Source organism: Muscardinus avellanarius (assembly GCF_963383645.1).
Source record: "Muscardinus avellanarius genome assembly, chromosome: 7".
NCBI classification, from domain to species: Eukaryota; Metazoa; Chordata; class Mammalia; order Rodentia; family Gliridae; genus Muscardinus; species Muscardinus avellanarius.
The window spans coordinates 116,137,676-116,155,217 of NC_137793.1; the positions used below are offsets into that span (position 1 = coordinate 116,137,676).

At 52.3% G+C, this 17,542-nt stretch overlaps 1 protein-coding gene across 1 annotated transcript in view; it reads left to right on the plus strand.

Moving 5' to 3' along the window:
- ADCY10 (adenylate cyclase 10) overlaps nucleotides 1-6,318 on the plus strand; it is a gene marked incomplete at both ends in the record, with an annotated part of 59,626 nt that extends 53,308 nt beyond the window's left edge. The window contains 3 exons of the mRNA XM_080699097.1: nucleotides 848-1,043; nucleotides 3,942-4,130; nucleotides 6,157-6,318. Coding sequence (XP_080555223.1) covers nucleotides 848-1,043; nucleotides 3,942-4,130; nucleotides 6,157-6,318 — 547 coding nt within the window. The remainder of the gene's footprint in view (nucleotides 1-847; nucleotides 1,044-3,941; nucleotides 4,131-6,156) is intronic.
- Nucleotides 6,319-17,542: the final 11,224 nt, after the last annotated feature.

A 17,542-nucleotide genomic window follows, 5' to 3' on the forward strand; every position in this document is an offset into this window, starting at 1 on the left:
CTTTCTACCTCTGGGCTACACCCCAGCCCTATTTTTTTTTTTTTATAATTTATTTGTAAACAGAGACTCACTAAGGTGCCGAGAGCCTCACTAAGTAGCTGAGGCTGGCTTCGAACCTGTGCGATCCTCCTGTCTCAGCCTCCCAAGCGCTGGGGTTACAAGCGTGCGCCACCGCGCCCTGCAGAAGGATAGCAAAATTTGAAAGCAGCCTGGGCAACAGATCAAGACTCCGGTGTGTGTGCATGCACCACGCAAGGAGGGACGGAGGGAGGGAGGAATTGAAGAGAGAGAGTAACCTGCTGGGCGGGGCATTGTGGTATGCCTGTAATTGTAGTGTTTGGGAGGCTGAGACCAAGAGTATCACAGGTTCAAGGACAGCCTCAGCAATTTAGAAAGACACGGTTTCAAAGTAAACAAGGGTTGGGGTGTAGCTTAAAGGTAAAATGCTCCTGGGTTTCATCCCCAGTACCATAAAAAGGAACCCTCTGGAAACTGTTAATTCAGATTCCTGGCCCCCACCCTAAACCTGCAGGATCTGCAGTCTAGGCTCAGGCTAACTCTCAAAATTCACAGCTCCCAGAATTCATAGCTCCAAGTGTCTGCTCTGTCTCACTTTTTAGAGTTCAAAGAATGAAATCAGTGTTGGCTAGTATTACCTGGAGATTCCGTTCATGTCAAATTGTAGCCCCCTTCCTCTCCTGGCTCCACATAACAAATTTCCCTGCTTTTTTAGGCAGGAGGTAGACAGGGTGAGGTCCAGGTACTGCAAACTGTGCCCAGAGACCGCGTGAGAAAACCAGCCCAGCCTGAGTCACGCTGACTTTCTTATCCCTCTGTGGTGGTGCAGGTATGCCCGGCTTCAGGACTGGGAGGCGTTCCACCAATTTACCAACAAAGCTAAAAGCCTGATGCAGAGAAGAATCCCGACGGTTCTTTTCTATGAAGGTTTGGTCAGGTACATGGAGGGGCAGGTGCTCTACCTTCAGAAGCAAATCGAAGAACAGTCAGAGAACGCCCAGGACAGCGGCATGGAGCTGCTTAAGGTGGGGCCCCGGCGTGCAGACCTTCCGCCGTCTCCGCCTCCTCCTGGGCTCGCTGATTCTTTACTTCTCTTCTTTCCTTTTGGTGATACTAGGAATTGAAGCCCAGGGCATTCTGCCACTGAGCCATACTCCCAGCCCTTTTTATTTTGAAACGGGCTCACTATATTGCTGAGGCTGGCCTCGAACCCGCGATCTTCCTGTCTCAGCCTCCCAAGTACTGGGATTGCAGGCGTGAGCCATCGTGTCTGACTTCAGGTTTTTGTCATTGCGGCTGCAGTGATCAAATACACAAAATTTACGGTTGATGGCTATACGTGCATTCCAGGGGGAACGCATCCGTCAGGTTGCGCGTCCGTCACCCCACGTCCGTAACTCTTCATCTTGTAAAACTAAAACGCTGTGCCCGTTAAGTCCATGTGTGTTGACTCTAGTTGGGTTCTTCTGTTAGGTCCTGTTTCTTTCTTCGTTATCTTTATTTTTATTTTATTTAGTACTGCAGATGGAACCCAGGGGCATTTTACCTCTGAGCGACATCACCAGCCCTATTTTATTTTTAATTTAGAAACAGGTGTCAGTGGGTTGTGGAGGGTCTTTACGTTGCTGCTGCTGTCCGTGAGCCTGCGATCCTCCTGCCTCGGCCTCCCAGGTGCGGGTGGCAGGCGTGGACCTCCACGCTCGGCTGTGAGGCCGTTTCTGCGCCTGTCTTCTGTTTGGCTATTCTTCCCACTCAGGACAGGGTCACGACGTCTCCAGCTATTACCGTGGAGCCGTCGGTTTCTACCCATAGTTCTGCCGGTTTTCGCTTCCGTGTTTCAAGGGTCTTGCTCTTAGAGGCATAAATGTCTTCTTGCTATGACAAAACTTTTGTTGATATATAAAGTCCTTTTCTCTTGCAATCTTTTTCATTTGAAGTCCGTCTTGTCTGGTATTACAGCTTCACACCTAACTCCATGGAGATCAGATTCTCCCTGCCACAGGGTCTGCTAGTTTTGTTCCTAATGTCTTTGACCATCTCTGTGCCTAAGGTTGGCGTGGCTGCCAACCTGAGCTCTCCTCGGGTCTTTTCTGAGCCCGTGCCCGTCCCTGGACATGTAGTCATCTCACGGTTTCCGGAGAGGCAGCTGCTTTTGAATGTCCTAGAGGTCAGTGTCTGGCCGCAAAAGGGGGGGGTGATAAAAATGAAGGCAGGGGAGGCGCACTGGCCCTTTAAATATTTCCCCTGGAGGACCCTTCAGGTAGAGGAGGAGGAGGTTGTAATAACAGAGAGAGGGGCAGGACCTGCCTGCCTCTGGAGCTTCAGGCTGTGGTCAGCATGGCGGCAGGGATGCGGGCACAGACCCTGGTGTTCAGCACAGGGACCTTTTGCCCTCCCCGGTTGCGGCTGGTACTGTGCGGGTCGTGCCTAACCGCCTGCCACGGGGCCAGGGCCGGGCCAGGCGTTGCCACTGTGCTAAGGCTGCGTTCCCCAGAGTTAACGTCAGCGGAGCGTCCAGACCTTCCCCTGGCAGCCGCGAACCTTCCAGAGACTCCGAAGTTCTAAAAACATTTGCATTCTGAGAGCCTGCCAGGCAGTTGTCCAGGTGGGGAGACGGATGCTTGGTGCTTCTGGCTCCGCTACCTTCCTGGAATCCTCTTGCCGGATGCTACCGCCAGAGGTGGCCTGAGTCTCCAGCAACTCCTGAGGCGGCGCTTTCCCGGCCTGGCTCCCTGAACGCTCCTGTAGGTCCCTCCCGTCCCGGGTGGCTGTCCTGCGCCCGCGCCATCTCAGTCCCAGAAGAGTTGTACGCCTTTCGTTCTGCTCACCAATTTTTACTTGGTGCTGGGACCACAGGGTGACTTAAAAACCCCTCCCTGCAGAACTGACCAATTTCTTCCCTACAGTTTGAACAATTAATGTGTACTGTTTTGATAATCAGAAGAAAATGTGATGTTTGTTTTGTTTTGTTTTTGTAGTCCTGGGGATAGTACCTCTGAGCTATGCTCAGCCTTTGTGTGTGTGTGTGTGTGTGTGTGTGTGTGTGTGTGTGTGTGTGTGTAGGTTCTGGGGATGGAACCCAGAGGCATTCTACCTCCAAGCTATGCCCCCAGCCCTATTTTTTATTCTTTATTTTGAAACAGGGTCTCACTGAGTTGCGGAGGGCCTCACTAAGTAGCTAAGGCTGGCTGTGAACCGTGATCCTCCTGTCTCAGCCTCCCAAGTACTGGAATTACATTCCTGTACCACCATGCTGGGCTAAGTGTGTTCTTTTTTTTTTTTTTTTTTTTTTTTTTTTGGTGGTACTGGGGTTCCTGGAAACCCTTCTACCTCCGGGCTACACTCCCAGACCTATTTATATATATATATATATATATTTTTTTAAATTTGGAAACAGGGTCTCTTAAGCCACCGCGGCTGGCTCCGTATCTGCGCGATCCTCCTGTCTCCACCTCCCAAGCGCGGGGATCACAAGCGTGCCCACCACGCCCGGCTAAGTGTGTTCTTTTTAAAACATTGCTGCGAGCTAGGCATGGTGGCGCACGCTTGGTGCACGCTTGTCATCCCAGCATTTGGGAGGCTGAGACAGGAGGATTGTGGTTTGCGGACAGCCTCAGCTACTATTTAGGGAGGTCCTTTGAAACACAGTGAGACCCTGTTTCAAAATAAAGAAAAAACAGGGCTGGGGGTGTACAAAACAAAGTTGCTGCAGAAAAGTAGTGAAGGGCCGCCCCACGGGGGTGGAGGCTGGCGGCCCTGCCCTGCTGTTTCCATTTTACCACCTGTACTTACCACGGAGTTTGGTAGTACTCTTTCTAATTGCTTATATCCTTAAACGCTCCCCACGCTGTCGACGTGACCGCGCGGTCCAGGACCTCTTCCCGGTCTGACCACGCTCTTCCATGTCTGCTGTTGCTCCTCAGAACTTGGAGAGCCTGGTGACTCAGAACACCACCGGGCCTGTCTTCTACCCGAGGCTGTACCACCTGATGGCCTACGTCTGCATCCTGATGGGGGACGGGCAGAACTGCGACCTGCTCCTGAACACGGCCTTGCAGCTCTCTGAGACCCAGGGGAACGTGCTGGAGAAATGCTGGCTGAACATGAGCAAGGTGCGCCCGCCGGGTGCTCCGGAAGCCCAGCCGGCCCCGCGGTTAGGAGGAAAGGAGAGCCGGCCCGGTCCATTCAGGCTGCAGCCTAGGAACAATAGGTGCCCCTGTGGGCGCCCAGCCCTGGAGTCCCAGTGCTCCAAGACTGAGACAAGAGGATCACAGGTTCCAGCCCCCTCAGCAACTTAGTGAGGCCCTCCACAGCTTAGCGAGACTATTTCAAAATAAAAAAACGAGGCCAGGCGTGGTGGCGCACGCTTGTCATCCCAGCATTTGGGAAGCTGAGACAGGTGGATCAAGGTTCATGGCCAGCCTCAGCTACTTAGTGAGGCCCTCCGCAACTTAGTGAGACCCTGTTTCAAAAATAAGTGAATAAAAAATAGGGCTGGGGGTGTAGCTCGGAGGTAGAATGCCCCTGGGTTCCATCCCCAGTACCGGAAAAGAGAGAGAGAGAGAGAGAGAGAGAGAGAGAGAGAGAGAGAGAGAGAAAGAGAGAGAAAGAAAGAGGGCTAGGATGTAGCTCAGAGGTAGCTGATGGTGTCTCTTGCTGTGTCCTCACAGGGCTGAGGGCAGACGGGAAACTGCTCCCTCAAGTGTGTGCGTACGTGTATGTGTGTGTGTGAGAGAGACAGGGGATTGAACCCAAGGCATCCTACCTCCAGCACTATTCTATTATTTTGAGATAAGTTCTCACTAAGTTGCAGAGGGCTTCACTAAGTAGCTGAGGCTGGCCGTGAACCTGCGATCCGCCTGTCTCAGCCTCCAAAGTGCCAAGATTACAGGCATGTGCCACCAGGCCCGGCTAGAACATACTGGGATTGAATCTGGGGACAGTCTATCTCTGAAGCTATACCCCAACCCTATTTTATTTTTTATTTTGAAACAGGGTCTCATTAACTTACTAAGGCCGCCAGCCTTGAACCTGCCGTCCTCCTGTCGCAGCCTCCCAAGTACTGGGATGACAGGCATGCGCCGCCAGGCCTGGCCCCAAGTCCTTCTGTAGGGGCACTAATCCTACCCACGAGGCAGGGGCTTCATGTCCTAACCCCTCCCCAAGGCCCCACCTCTACTGCCATCACCATGACGGCTAAGTTCCAGCACCCGGATGCTGGGATGCCGCTTTCAGACCGCAGCAGTCATCGCAGGGCTGTAGGAAGAAGTGAGGGGCGTGTCCACGGCTCAGGCATGTGCGCCCCATGGCCCCTTTAACTTCTCGTGGCCTCTGACTCCCCGTGGCCCTTGTCGCTGTCCACTCTGTGTGGCATTTCTTGGCACGTCTTCCCTCCCCTGTGAACGTAGACTCCTTGACAGCAGAAAGCATGCTTAGCCCCTAGACGCAGAGCCGGGATTGCTGAGTTGGTGAGCGGGTGTACAGTGTGTGTGTTTACTTAGAGGCAACTGTCAGCGTCCTGCTCTGGACAGCAAAGTTCATTTCTGTTATTGGAGTTCCGTGATTTTAAAAGCCCAAGCACAGTGCTGGGCGCGGTGGCGCATGCTTGTAATCCCAGCATTCGGGAGGCTGAGACCGGAGGATCGTGGTTTGCGGACAGCCTCAGCTACTTAGTGAGGCCCTCTGCAACTCCATGAGACCCTATTTCAAAATAAAGAATAAAAAATTGGGCAGTGGGTGTAGCTCGGAGGTCAAATGCCTCTGGGTTCCATCCCCAGACCCACAAAAAAATAAAAATAAAAAAAATAAAAGCCCAAGCACAGCCGGGCGTAGTGGCGCATGCCTGCGACCCCAGTACTCGGGAGGCTGAGACAGGCGGTTCACAGACGCAGTCATTCAATCTTTTGGAGGTAGCACAAGGTTTCAGGCCAGCCTCAACAACTTAGCGAGACCATGTTTCAAACTAAAAAGTAAAACAGGGCTGGGGTGTAGCTGGGAGGTAGAATGCCTCTGGGTTCCAGCCCAGTAGCAATCAGTCGGCCAGGGAGATAACAAAAAGCCCAAGGACATCGTGCCACCCCCCCCCCCTTGCTCAGGGAGCCAAGCAGCATCCATGACTGCTCTCGCCCCTCCCTCCAGGAACGGTGGTACTCCAGCTCGGAGGTCACGGAAGACCAATGGCTGCAGACAATCCTGAACCTCCCGATGTGGGACAAGGTCGCATCGGGCAAGGTAAACGGTCAGGATGTTCAAAAAAACAAATTCCTGATGAGAGTGAACATCCTGGACAATCCTTTCTAAGGCTCCTGCAAGAGAAGACTATTGGACGCACCCCCGGCAGTGAACGCTCCGGCCTCCCCCTGCAGCCCGCACCCACCAGTTCCCCGCCCTCTCCCGTGCCAGGCGCGCTGGGCCTTCTTCTAGAGGGCCCGGGGGCGGCAGGGCCGCGGCTCCTTCTCTGACCCACACACCCCAAGTCGCGGCATATGGGAAAACGTCACTCTCAAGGCAGAGGGACAGCCTGTGACAGGCAGGTTTCCAGTTATGTATTAACCCGATCGCGTTTGTTTTTACACCTCTGCTCGTCCAGCCTTTTGGAGGTATCACAAACTTGCAAATAGCTTGCTCTTGTCATACCCTATACGGACAAGAGTGGAAAAGCCACGTGCTTATAGTACCGGACCCTGGCTGCCAAGGCCGGGGAGGTGTGCTAGCCCCTCTGACCATGTGCGTCGAACATCTGTAGGAATAAAGCGGGTTTTAGGGTTTTCTTTTTTATTTGAAAATAAATGGTTAAAAAATACTGATTTTGAAGTTGGTGTCAGAGTTTATTTGTGCTTGCCTGCCTGCCTTCCTTCCTTCTTTCCTTCCTTCTCTCCTTCCTTCCTTCCTTCCCTCCTTCCCTCCTTCCTTCCTTCCTTCCTTCCCTCCTTCCTTCCTTCCCTCCCTCCCTCCCTCCCTCCCTCCCTCCCTCCTTCCTTCCTTCCTTCCTTCCTTCCTTCCTTCCTTCCTTCTTTTGTAAGAAACTGTTGCATTCATGTTTCTTTCTCGGATGGAGAGGCAAGGCTGTGTTTTTCCTCCCCAGAACATAACCAAATTCCACAGAGCAGCAGGACTGACCCCAAAGGTGCCCACGGTCATCCGCAGAGGAGGGGCCCAGAGCGTGGAGGTGCCGCGAGCCCCGGTCCGAGCCCCGGTCCGCCAGCGCCTCCCGCGACCTCCCACCCCAGGGCAGGCGTGAGCACTGAGGAAGCACCGGAGGTTACGCGTGTGGCGTCAGTAGAAGCGCACTGGCCCACGGGCGGGCCGTACGGGGAAGCCTGTCGCTTCCTCATCGCTCAGCCCATCTTTCTCACGTATTCGCCCGACCGACAGTGTTGACTCGTTGCCGCGTCACTAAGTGTTGGAGATCAAGGTACGACAGCGAAGACAGTCCCTGCCGGGGTCCAGCCCAGCAGAGTCGAGGTTCGTGTGTTGGTGAGGGGAGCCAAGATCCATGAGAGAAGAATTGCCACACGAAATCAGATTCAACCTTCTCCATTTTATTCAGGATTTGTTACAACTTTTATATTTTCTTTCTTGGCAGAAAAGCAAGGGCATAGTCATGCAGGCAGGATCTCCAAGGACAGGAAAAGTTTTATTTTTTATGGAGTTCAGGGCAGGGTGCCAGACATTTAAGCAATCACGGTGTGCTTTGTCTCACGTCACGAGGCTGACTCAAACCCAGTCTTATACAGTGGCCCGAACTAAGGTCAGTTTGAACTTAATCTTTGGCCCAAACTTTATCCTTGGAAAAAATCTTTGCTGCCTGCGTCTCTCACAAGCCGCTGCACATCAGTTTTAGTTATAATGCTTACACATAAAATTCCAATTATACATATTGATCCAAATAATCCTAAAATAATTTTTTGAAGAAAGGAATGCCAGACATACTTCATGGGGGATCTACGCCGTTGCGGATCCCCTGGTCGAGCTTTCTCAAGATCTGCGTGAGGTGCTGTGGCAGTCCCGTCCCCGCACGCTCATGGGCCGCTAGAGAGAGCAGACAGGTCCGCGCAGGTGCACGGCTGCGTCCAGGTCGCGCGGAGCGAGGGCGCGCTTGCAGAAGCCACTCGGCCCAGGGTGGCGCCGCGCTGCCTCCGGAAGCCAGCACCTTTGACGAGAGCTGGCGTCTGGGGCCGCTCCTCCCTCCTTGCACACCGTGAGGGGAGGAGGGCAGGTGCCATGGCTTGCCAGAGGGCGTCTGGCTGGTGAGGGCTGAGCTGGGCCTGGCCCAGAACTGTCAGCAAGCCCAGCACATTCGCCTCCTGTCTGTTTTCTGTCTGCTGGCTCCTGGTCTGGGCTCTGCAGACCAGCAGGAAACCAGCCTTTCTTAAGTAGCTTTGGCCCTCCCAGGCTATTTATTTATTTATTTATCTGTCTGTTTTCTGTCCGCTGGCTCCTGGTCTGGGCTCTGCAGACCAGCAGGAAACCAGCCTTTCTTAAGTAGCTTTGGCCCTCCCAGGCTATTTATTTATTTATTTATTTATTTATTTATTTATTTATTTATTTTGGTGGTGGTAGTACTGGGGATGGAACCCTTCTACCTCCGGACTACACCCCCAGACCTATTTTATATTTTTATTTGGAAACAGTCTCTTAAGCCAGTGAGGCTGGCCTCAAACCTGCGCGATCCTCCTATCTCCGCCTCCCAAGCATGGGGATTACAAGTGTGTGCCACCACACCTGGCCATCCCCGTTTTATTTTTATCTTTTGAAACAGGGTCTTGTTAGGTTTCTGAGACTCTCACTAAGTTGCTGAGGCTGGCCTCAAACCTGCGATCCTCCTGTCTCAGCTTCCCAAGTACTAGGATTACAGACATGCACCACTGTGCCCAGCAAAAATAGTTTAGTTAAAAGCAAAAAGTCCACTGGCGTGGTGATGCATGCTGTAATACCAGTACTTGGGAGGCTGACATCCTCCAGACAGGAGGATCGCAGTTCACTGACAGCCTCAGCTATTTAGTGAGGCCCTTTGCAACTCAGACTCAATATGAATAAAATAAAAAATCGGGCTGGGGGTAGAATGCCCCTGGGTTCCATCCCCAGTACCACACACATAAAAAAGTGAAATAACCAGGCACAGAAAGACAAAGATGGCATGCTCTCACCTGACTGTGGGATCTAAAATAGCTGCTCTCGTAGAGTACAGGATGCGTAGTGGTCACCAGGGGTTGAAAAGTGGAGGGCGGGGCCACGCCAGCGTGACTAGGAGAACGAGGTGCGTTTAGGTGGGGAAAAGCCCCCGTGTGGCACAGTGGGCTGACTGTGGTTGCCGGCTGTTAATTGAATGTTTCAAAACAGATAGTGAAGGAGCCGGGCGCGGTGGCGCACGCTTGTCATCCCAGCATTCGGGAGGCTGACACTTGAGGGTCACGGTTCACAGACAGCTTCAGCTACTTAGTGAGGCCCTCCGCAACTCACTGAGACCCTGTTTCAAAATAAGGAACAAAAGATAGGGCTGGGGGTGTAGCTGGGAGGTTGAGTGCCCCTGGATTCCATCCCCAGTACCGCAAACAAAACAAACCCAACATAGTAATATAGAGGGTTCTGAATGCCCCCCCCCGCAGATCATGCTTAGGGTGGTGGGTGGACGACTTACACTCACCTGATCATTACCGTCAGCCCGGACTTGTACAATTATGATGTGTCAAAGTTATTTTCAAAAGAAAGCAAAGTGATACAGGAAGAGTTGGGGAAACGGCAGCTGCCATTTGGTCCCCTCCACGTGTCCCAACCCCCGCATCAAGTCTTACAGGAACCCTGGACTTGGCCTCTGGTCCCGACTGCCCCCCAGACCTCCCTTTTCCAAGTAAGCAGATGTGCGCCTCCGGCCGCCGGCGGGGGGCAGCCGCGGCTCTCTGCTGGGGTTGGCGGCTCCGGCCGGTCCTCTGAGGCAATCCCAGCACTTAGCAGGCCCAGCCCACAGCACGCCCCCAGGCGGGGTCAGGAGCATCCTGGGCAGGATTCTTTTCAGAAGGAAGATGCCAACAATCCATGAGGGCTTCAGGAGCCAGGAGGAAGACAAGCGAAGGCCTGGCTCTGCTCTGTTCCCCGTGAGCCTTTGCACTCTGCCCACATCTGTCCTCTCACCAGCACCAAGCCCAGGGCCTGACTTGTAGTAAATGTTTAGAAAACACTGGGATTAGTGCACATATCCAAGAACACTTTATTCCTTTTTTTTTTCCTTTAAGTTGTTGGTTTGTTTTGGTGCTGGAGGTCGTCGAAACCAGGGCATTCTACTTCTGCACTATACCCCCAGACCTTTTTACTTTGAAATAAGATCTCACCAAGTTGCTGAGGCTGGCCTTGAACCTGTGGTCCTCCTGATTTAGCCTCCCAAGGACTGGGATTATAGGTATGCACCACCATGCCGGTTACTGAGGATTGAACCCAGGGGCATTCTACCTTTGAGATACAGCCCTGCCCTATTTCATATTTTATTTTTATTCAGGGTCTCACAAAATTGCTGAGAGCCTAAGTTGCAAAGGCTGGCCTCCAACCTGCCATCCTCCTGCCTCAGCCTCCCAAGTACTGGGATTCCAGGTGTGGGCCACCACGCCTGGCTAAAGCACATTTTCACCTGATTGTTTCAAGTTAATTTCCACGGGCAGCCTTAAAAGAAGAAATGGAATATTTACTGAGCAAGTATACTCTGTGGCCCCTCATGGAGATCAATGCAATTTGCTTTTTCAGGGGTGGAACCCAGGGGCATTTTACCTCTGAGCAACACCCCCGGCCCTATTTTTTATTCTTTATTTTGAAACAGGGTCTCACTAAGTAGCTGAGACTGGCCGTGAACACAGATCCTCCTGTCTCAGCCTCCTGAGTACAAGGATTACAAGTGTGCGCACCACGTCTGGGTGATACACATTATTGAATATGAGCCGTACTAGCCAGGGCTGCGCGCGGCCGAGGGAGAAGCGGCTGGCAGGTGGTGCAGACGCGACCCACGGGATTGGACTCGGGCTAGCTTCGCGCCCTTGGGCAAGACCTTGGTGTCTTAGTTCCTGGTTTGTAGGATGGGATGATTACACTATCTCGGGAGGCTGTGTGTAAGGTGTGTGTGGGTTCCTATAGGTAAAGCTCTAGGATTCTGCCCTGGAAGCACACAGGCAGAGCGCAGAGCCAGGAAAGGCCTGGCACTTCTGCCCGGCGGCTGCAGGAGGTAGAAGGGGCCGGCTGGGCCTGGACGGGATCCAGCCAGGTAAAGCCTTTCCGGGCCTAGACACAGAGCTCTGTGCTGAAGAACCTGGGGTGCCCTGGGGAGCTCCAGTCCCCCCACTCAGTCTGGAGGGCCCTGGGGGGCATGCCAGTAAGGCCATAGGGCCCGGTGCCAGGGCGGAGGGCTTGACTGCCCCCGCCACAGTCAGTACTGAATGTCTACTGAGGAAGCGCGCTCACACTGCCGTTCCAGGAAGACCTCCGCTCTCGTTTTCCCTCCGCGGTGCTGGGGATTGGACCCAGGGCCGTGGTCATGTTAAGCGGGCACCAGCCACCGCGCTGCCCTAAAACAGCCCTCTCTGCAATGAGTGAAAGTGAGCTGGGCCAGAGCGAGGCTGGCGCGGGCTGGCCGCGGGCTCAGGCGGCGCTCGCCATGACGCGGCGGGTGGAGGGAGACAGGGCGCTCCCGCTTGATGGGCGGAGTAGGACAGGCTGCCACCAGACACAGGCTTGTCAGGTTGGGACAAATGTGGGCAGAAGCCAGCAAACTAAGGGCTGGAAACGTGCGAGCATCGCACGGCTACCACTGTTGGCTAAGTGAATCGCTACCGTCACTGCAACCCGTCCCTGGCCACCACCCCGCGCCAGGCGCCGCGCACTGACTCCTCCACCAGTGCGGACTTGGGATCCCAGTACAGGAGGATCTCAGGTTCACAGCCAGCCTCAGCTACTTAGTGAGGATAAAAAAATCAGGCTGGGGGCTCGGCTCGGAAGTAGAATGCCCTGGGTTCAACCCCCAATACTGCAAAAAAAAAAAAAAAAAAAAATCTGACTTGTCTTCAAGACAGCATGTGTAAGGCACGCACGGCCTGGCCGGCCACCACGTCTACGATGGGGGCTTGCGTCTGGTCCCTCCTCCTGGAATGTTCCTTACCCGTCTTTTCTTTTCTTCTTGTTGTTTTACTGCCCGGCCTGCAGCTCGTGAGAATGAGGGTGCTCCCTGAGGTGCCCCGAGGCTTCCTGGGCCAGCCAAGACTCGTCCCAGCTCAGCCGGCCTGCCTGCTAACTTCCCTGCTCCAGCCCAGGGCGTCCCCTCTGACCTGCGTCTGCACTCCCCGCCCACCCTTGCACCCAGCTGCAGGCTGTGACCCTTGCTTAGTCCTGCCCTCCAGCCCGCCCCGGGCCTGCACCCCCTTTCCCTGTCTGCCAGGCCTAGGGCCCCTGCCCCGCTGGCCTGCCCCGACCCTCGGCCCAGGGCGGGTTCCCAGGCCAAAGCCGCCTTTGCTGGCCCTCCTCCTCCACTCCACCCTCCTCTGTTTCCTGCACCCCCTCCCAAGCAGAGTCTAGGAGTTAGGGGTCGAGCTCTTGCCGCTGCGGGCCACGGGTTCAGCCCGCTGAAGGGCAAACTGCCTTTGCAAATTCCTTCCACGAGGCCTGGCCCACGCGAGGGCGATTGCCACCTCTGCTTTGGAGACACCGTGCATTCTCCACCGTCAGGTGCAGGATAAAATCCAAAACATCTCTAACCTTTCAGGTATTTAAGGAATCAAAGATCAAAAATTGTTTCCCCAAACTCTTTCACCAAATGAATTCTTAGAGCTATGTCATCTAGCTATGAGCCACCTCAGCATACAATGGCCTCATCCATCTTTACTGACCCCTGCTCAAAATAAGGTTTGGCTGTGTGTGTGTGTGTGTGTGTGTGTGTGTGTGTGTGTGTGTGTCACTAGCGATTGAACCCAGGGACATTCTGCCTTTGAGCTACATCCCCAGCACTATTTTGTTTTTATTTTGAAGCAGTGTCTCACTAATTAATAAGAGTCTATTTGCTGAGGCTGTCCTTGAACTTGTGATCCTCCTGACTCAGCCTCCAAAGTACTGGGATTATAAACATGTCACGTTCGGCTGGCTTTTTAAATATAGTGAGGGATGTTTACTCAGTCTTTAAAAATTTTATAATTCCTCTTTCTTTCCCCAAGGGCATTCTACCTCTGAGCTACACCCCCAGCCCTGTCATATATATATATATATATATATATATATATATATATATATATATATATATGGGAAAGTTTAAATATATAATGAGGTTGGTTGACATTACATGCATTGATTCTATATATTCTATGTTTAAAACAATTTGGTTTCCTTAAGATACGATCTTCCTTTAGTAAAGCTTTACAAAACCTGTATCTAATGCTATATATTGATACTAATATTTTAGATATTTAGGTTCTCAAAATGTACAGACCTACCTAATTATATTATGACCATTTTTTTTTTAGTGGTACTGGGGTAGAACCCAGGGGCTTTTCTACCCCCTGGCTATACTCCAAGACCTATTTTATACTTTATTTGGAAACAGGGTCTCACTAAGTGGCTGAGAGCCTCACTCAGTAGCTGAGGCTGGCTTCGAACTTATGGGATCCTCCTGTCTCAGCCTCCTAAGTGCCGGGGTTACAAGCGTGCGCCACCACCTTAGCTTTCTGACCATATTCTATATGCAAAGAAACAAAATGAGATTCATTCTTTTTCTGATAATTCTGTTTTGTGTTTTTCCTAAAAAACTATATGACTGTTGTTTGTTAGCATTCAATAGAATTGCAACTCCCAATGTTTTGAAATAATACCGGTTACCTGCAAGACTGATTAAAAGGATTGGTGAAACTGACCTTCTGGGTGTTCAATAACTTAGACCTAGAAAATGATCCGGAAATAAAGGACTAAAGAAAATTAGCCAACATTTTGGCCCTAGTCCTGCAAGATCCAGGACCAGGGGAAAAATCTCACTATAGGGCCCTAGAACTCTGGGTGAATCACAAAGGTCCCAGAGACGGAGCCATCAGCACATACTCTGCAAAATGAGGGTCGCTAGAAAAAAATGTTCTCTATGCTTCAAGTGAAGCCAAGTGGCCAGGAACACCACGGCACGGCCTCTCCTGGCGGACGGCACTCTGGTAGAGGTGAAGCCTCACCAGTATAATCCTGGGGAGCCCTGACTGACCTTAACAGCAAAATTGTTAGAAAAACATGTTTGCCAAACATAGGGTTACGGGCTTTGTTTTGAATTCCCAGAAAAAAAAAAAAAAAGTATAACCAAAGACAGATGTGCTATTCCTGGGGTGACCAAAAAGGATTTGTACTAAAGCTATTTATATTTACATAGTACTTCTACCTTTATTTTTGCAAAAAATAATATGTGACACCAATAACCAAAACCTCCCTCCAGTTAAGTTCTTATAAGATGCTATAAGTTCCCACCTGTTGTTTTTGAAGTTTTACAGGTCCAAGACCATCAGATACTACCCAAAGTGGAGATTCCTATTTCTGTAAACTCCTGGAAGATCTGGGTCCTGTTCTAAATCCTACACACAAAAACTCTGTTTAAACTAAGGGAAAAATAACACGCTGGGTTTTCCCCAAGCTTTGTGCCATAAAACCTCTGCAATGTTATATATAATCATTTGTAGCCTATTGCAAATGGGTTGGCTGCCTGGCCTCCAATTTAAATGTTAAGAGTGGGTGCTATAAGGTAATAGGTTATGAAAAAAACATGGCAAGATATCTGGATTATTGTGCAGTGTACTAATGTAGCAGGGCGCTTTGTATAGATTCTCACAGAACCACCATATAGATGACCATGAGCCAAGATAACCAAAGTCCTTCAGCCTCCATCTCCCAAGGCTTATGGAAACAAGCATTATATTAAAGGATTCCGTCTTTCACAGTCCTCGAGAACATCCGCCCTGAGGCCCTGAACTGCAGTACTCCCTCAGTGCCCCGACCAGCTAGAAGCCAGAGTGGCCATCGCCCCGTTTCCCTGGCAGCAGCTGGGTCACTTCATCAGGACAAGAGGACCTGGGACCAGGAGGGGGGTACCGGCGACCTTGTCACACCTCGGCCCCTCAGCCCCACCCAGACTCCCTTTCCACCCTGCCGTGCTTTCTCTGCCCTTCACTCCTGTCCCTTTCTGGGGATAGAGTAGCTGTTCTACTCTCCCCATAACAGAAAAAAGGAGGTCACGAACAAAGAGAGCCTCCACCACCCTGCCTCCAGCCCCACAGACTGACCTGCCCGCTATTAATCCCACCAACCCAAGACATACACGGCCGCTTTGCTCTCCCTCCCCTAACGCCCCATAAAAAGCCCCTGGTCTGTAAAGAAGGGGCTCCTGATTCCATGGGCTCTTTCCTGTCAGTACGCTCCCCGCCCGGGTGCTGAGCTGTTCTACCCTATCGAGCTGTGTCCCTTTTATTCCTATATTTTCTACAGGGCTGACTCGGCCCTGCGCTTGAGGACAGCGAGTCCATCCTCGTCTGCGCCCCTAGCACGTGGCACAGAGCCAAGGCCCCAGCAGGCTCCGTCTTATCCACAGTAGCATGGTGGCACTTGGCGGTATGTGAATAAAGTAGCACCTGTCTCGCCACCAAGCACTAGCACCGTGAGGTGTGCCTGGTCCCTGCCCACCATGCATCCATTACAAGAGAAAGAAAGGGTGTGGGGAGCGTCCTGTGAGCGTGCGCAGATAGCCTGGCAGGTATCTTAAAGGGCACCGGGTCCCGCGTGGTGCACGCCAGCATTGTCATCAGAACTTCTGGTGAGAAAGGAATGCTGTCCGTGTGATGGGTCCGGCAGGCACCAGGCACACGGGGTTACCACGTGTGGTAAGTGACTGAGGACCTGAATTTTAATACTATCTAATTTTAATGAATTTGAGTCAAAATGGCCACCCGTGGCCAGGGCCATCAGGTAGGACAGTGTGGGTCTGTACACAGCGGCATTAATCTTCACCCGCTCAACAGGACTGCTGAGGTTGCAGCTGAGACTTTCCCATGCCGAGAGCAACACACCAGCTGGGAGCGAAGTTCTTAAGGAGAAAGTGTATCAGTGAGACAGGCTAAGCCTCTCCCCGCGCGTCGGCATCCAGCTAGTGGATCCCCGGGTGTCAGTGAGTCATGGCATCAGCTATTAGTCTAGTCGCAGGCCGCACACGGGCCGGGCTCTTAGACTCCTCTCTCCTTCACGTCACCTCGGCCTCCGCAGGAGGGATGGATTCTGCGGATGGTTTCAATGCACAGCCGTGGATGGGAGGACCAGGCATGAGGGGCAGCCAGGGAAGAACTCTAACCTAAAAGCCTGGAATTCGTTTGCATAGACAAAATTTACAACGAGAACCAAAATTTCGAGCTTCTCTCCTGGTATTTTTCAGACAGGATGTGGAGGGAGGCCAGTCACTTCCAGCCAAGGCGTAGCTCTCCTCCGAAGCTGAGCTCACTTCTCCCCTTGGGGATGTCTTCTCTCTTGCTCAACTGGTCCGCACTCAAGTATCAGCTCTGCCTCTGTCCAAGGCTGGGCGCCCGGGCAGCACCTCCGCGGGTGAGCTCTGGCCAGCCGCAAGTTGGAGGAGCTGGGTTCCTTCATGGCTGGGCTTCCTCGTTGAGAGGCGCTGAGCAATGGGGCATCCCAGGGCAAAAGCGCAGCCTGGGTTCCCCTCCGCCAGGGCAGCTTCCTTGAGAAATGGTTCACAAATGCAAGACTGCGCTTTTTCTCCGATAGGGAGGTCCAAGCATAGCACAAACTTCTAGGGTTCTGCTGGGCCAGAACGGGGTTCTAAAAAAATGTTCCAAATTCCTCTGGGCCTACTGTATATGCCAAGACATCCCTACACCAAGAATGCCAACTCTAGGTTCTACTGGCCATGGTGGTGCATGCTTGGAATCCCAGTACTTGGGAGGCTGAGACAGGAGGAACCTACGTCCAACTTAGTTAGACCCTCAGCAACTTAGCCTGTTCAAAATCTAAAAAATAAAATAAAATAGGGCTAGGGGTGTAGCTCAGAGGTAGAGAGGATGCCTCTGGGTTCAATCCCAAGCAACACACACACACACACACACACACACACACACACACATCTCTCTCTCTCTGGTATTGGGGCTTTCTACCTCTGGGCTATACTCCCAGGCCTATTTTATACTTTATTTGGAAACAGGGTCTCACTAAGCTGCTGAAAGCCTCACTCAGTAGCTGAGGCTGGCCTTAAACCGTGTGATCCTCCTGTCTCTGCCTCCCAAGTGCTGGGATTACAAGCCTGTGCCACTGCGCCCGGCAACACACATTCTCTTTCTAACCAACAGCAGAAAAAGAACCAACAATATATCTAGATTCCAAAGTTCAGTCTCTTTAGAAACTCAGAGAAGGCGAAGCCTCAGCCACAAGCTTTGCCCCGTCTCCCACCCCAAGCAGAGCGAGGACTCCGGGTGATCCCTGAAATCACGAAGGCCCCAGTGGCCAAGTCACCACAGACGTGTCAGCCACACGGTGC